Raw genomic sequence first — 3,581 nt, 5'->3', positions numbered from 1 at the left:
GATATATATATACACACAAATATATGTAAATATGCACATTTATATATACATAATTATATATCAAGCAAAATATGTAGATGCATTGATTAGTTTAAATCAAACAGTAGGAAATTTATTGCACCAAAAAATCTAGTTTGGCCTTGTTAACAATTTTAACAATTTGTCTTTTAGCATATTTTAATGAAAGAACTTAATAAAAACATAAATTCCAGATGGTTTTTCTATAATTCTGCATCACAGCTGCACCTCGCCAGCATCAAACCCACCATAGGTCATAGAAATACTTTTATCTGTTTTAATACTCCTGAATTTAGAAATCACAGAAATTTAATTTGAGTTATATTTGAGAAAATTATGTTATAGGCCATTTAAGCATGGGACTGACAAAAGAATATGAAACACTTGGGCCATGTTTGACTAAAGATAAAAATAAAACTAGGATATCCTGCTCAATTCAAGTCATCTATCTTATAAAAATAAATTCAGCAAATTTCTAAGGAAAGATTATATTGACGTATTGTTTCATATTCACTCATTGAATTATACATTTGACAGCAATTCAGAGGCACAGTGTAGCTAATTTCACCTAGTCTTATGGGTCTTCTTGTTCCTATTGAAATTTGATTTTACTTCAAACAATAGAATTGGTCTTCTTAAAAGAATAATACAGAGACCATTTGTTTATGAATGTGCAGCAATTCCATGGAGTGAATAGGAGGATTTGGGGCATTGCTCTAGTACAACGTAATAAGTACTTAGTATTTGTATTATTTTGAACAATAGTGTGCGGGGTGATGTTGCATTACTAATTATATCAGCTTTTAGCATAGTAACTTATTTTTAACAAATTCTGTCTTTATTTTCAATTTTTCAACTAATGATTTAACAATATCCATCATAGAGGTGTATCTTGTACTCATAAAGGACACAAAAAATTCAAATATGGATAAAATTATAGAAGCCATACAATAACAGACGGCATAATTAAATTGAGGCATTGGCACTCAATCACTTCCGTATATTGTAAAAAGTTTACCAGTAGCCCTACATATTCCAAAGGTAACAATGTATAAAAAGCAAACAGTAGTAGGCCTGCTAAGCAAAGTGGTGAATACTGTAACTATGCTTGCAAAAAACATTTGGATTTTTATCACTAGATTACAATTTCCATATAAATTCATTTGTATTGTGGAAGAAAATTAAAACATGCATGTTATTTTTACACAAAACATCATAACTATAAGGATAAAATAACTACCGCAGCAGTGTATATAGGCCTACAATATTCAACATTACGCAAGCATACAGTATCCCCTAAATGAATATGCCAAGTGCCGAGTTTTGCAGTAAACTTAATCAACATAAATGTAATATTATTCTAAAAATACAACAATCAGTGGAGTTTTGGAAGCGATATATTTTAAAATCAGATGTGGTTCTGAACAGTGGTTAGTTCTGTATGGCCTATGTTCACTCTGGTTGTTTTGTGTGATACACTACACAGATGATGATGTTTACTAGTAGAGGCATGCTAGATATTACCAAGTAACACCTTAACTAAGAACAGATAATTTTTTGTCTTCATAGTTCCGTTTGCTAATGTTATAGCAGAAAAAGGAAACGATCGTAGGCAATTGGCAAATTGTATAAAGTAGTATAGGCCTTTATTAACATTAATATGAAATTATTTTTATTTCTTAACTATACAGTGGCCTAAATAGAAGTGCGATTCGCGCTTATCAATCGAATCGAAGTTTGATTATTTACAGAGCTAATTTTCAAACACAGAGTTACAAAAACATACATAAAAATTACAACAATAGCTCTATTTTGAATGTTAGTTTTAACGTTTTGATTCAGTAATAATACCAAATCATCGCGATTTGATATCTATCGAAAGCGAATTCTGGACGATAGGTCCAATGTAATTTCTATGAGACAAGACTTTAAATAAAGTCAAAAATTAAGCATGGACTTAAATTTGTTAGACAAAGTTATAGTTATTACAATGATTTGTTAAAAAAATAATTGGTAAAGAAGGACGAAGATCTTGGCATGCCGTTGAAATATCACAGAACAAGTGCCTACACAACCCAACTTAACTATGAGCATGAACTGTCAGGCATTGCCCTCGGCTCCTATGGTAAATCCATTGCGCAAAACTACACAATTGTTCTCTCACTCACACTAGTCCCTTTCGCTCTTGCTTTTCTCACTCAACCTACCGTTTTGTAACGTCTCAGCTGGCGGCCTATCAGTCCCAATATGCTGGGGTTTGGCCTGCTTTCGGCGTGACATCTTTGCGTCGTGGGCAGGCTAAGTTGGAATGATTTCAAATTCGCCCAGTTTTGCAAAATTACGGAAATTAAGAACGAACACCTGTCATGCGCATGATCACAAAAATTTATGATATCAATAATGCATGGTCTGCCATAAAAGGGGACCTGTGATTGGCCTGTTCGCTAATTACCCGTGAAAAGTTGAATCTTGGCTTTTCTTATGAAGGACGTTACGTCATAGTTTCAACAATTAAGAGAAAAGTGATTAAGAAATGTCTCATTTTGCATAAGTCACACCCATGATGCTTTTTGAAATATTTTTGATCGCACACCAAAGAAGTGATGAATTAGATTTTGGAAGCATAATTTTATAATGTTCTAAAAAGCTATAGTAATATAGTAGGCCTACAGTATGTTTTTATATATAAAACTATCTGTAATTTCTCTATTAATTTAGTATATACTTGGCTTGGGATGCTTTTTGAACTGTTACTTATTTTAAAGATACAACACACAAATCGTACATGACACAAGAATAAAATTAAATTTAACAAATGATAACAGAAAAATAAAATTAGTTTATAATATATATTATATATATCATATAATTTATTTACATCGAAACTATATTTGACATAATACTTCTCAATTCATTTTCACTGTCGTGATACCAATTACTAAACGCAAATTCATTAATCATAACGATTATTGTTGCTGAGAATCAAATTATGATATGTAAACGACTTTATTATTATCATACTTTATATTTCAAGAACGAATATTTGTATGTCAAGCAATTATAGACTGATTATGTTGTAATACAATACCAAGCAAACATGCGTTTACACAGTCACTTTATTTAAAATACATGGTGTCTTAAAAAAAGATGTTTATTATAAAAAAAATATCAATATTAGGCCTATATAATTATAAATTATCCATGAAAACAAAATTAATTAATATCAAAAGGAAGTAGTATGCTGCGTTATAATTGTAAGTTATTACAAATTAACTGATGAATATGGATTTTACCAAAATGAATTTTAGGGTTCCAAAAATATCACCATCACTGCTGCAACTTATTCATTTTTTTCGCAAGTACTTTGGAATGCAACTGTAATTTACATGGACATCATTTCCCGCTCGCGCCTTTCTTTGTAGATCGGTGGACTCTATTATGTAATAAGGAATTTCTCTCACAATAGAATTCACAGATGACAGTAGTTATAGAAGAGAAAGACTGCTGCGCAAAGCTAAAAAATGGTTTAGTTGAAAATTGACACCGGCAAGATTTGACCAACG

General features: G+C 31.1%; 1 protein-coding gene across 1 annotated transcript in view; it reads right to left on the bottom strand.

Moving 5' to 3' along the window:
- Positions 1-2,466, bottom strand: part of LOC117112050 (sal-like protein 3) — a 27,167-nt gene extending 24,701 nt beyond the window's left edge. The window contains exon 1 of the mRNA XM_033255102.1: positions 2,226-2,466. Coding sequence (XP_033110993.1) covers positions 2,226-2,298 — 73 coding nt within the window. The 5' untranslated portion in view covers positions 2,299-2,466. The remainder of the gene's footprint in view (positions 1-2,225) is intronic.
- Positions 2,467-3,581: the final 1,115 nt, after the last annotated feature.

The sequence above is a fragment of the Anneissia japonica genome, unplaced genomic scaffold (genome assembly GCF_011630105.1).
Source record: "Anneissia japonica isolate Jap-2015-1 unplaced genomic scaffold, ASM1163010v1 scaffold699_len907043_cov185, whole genome shotgun sequence".
Classification (NCBI taxonomy): Eukaryota; Metazoa; Echinodermata; class Crinoidea; order Comatulida; family Comatulidae; genus Anneissia; species Anneissia japonica.
Note: the sequence above shows the minus strand (reverse complement) of the source record. Positions and strands in the feature narration are given on the sequence as shown.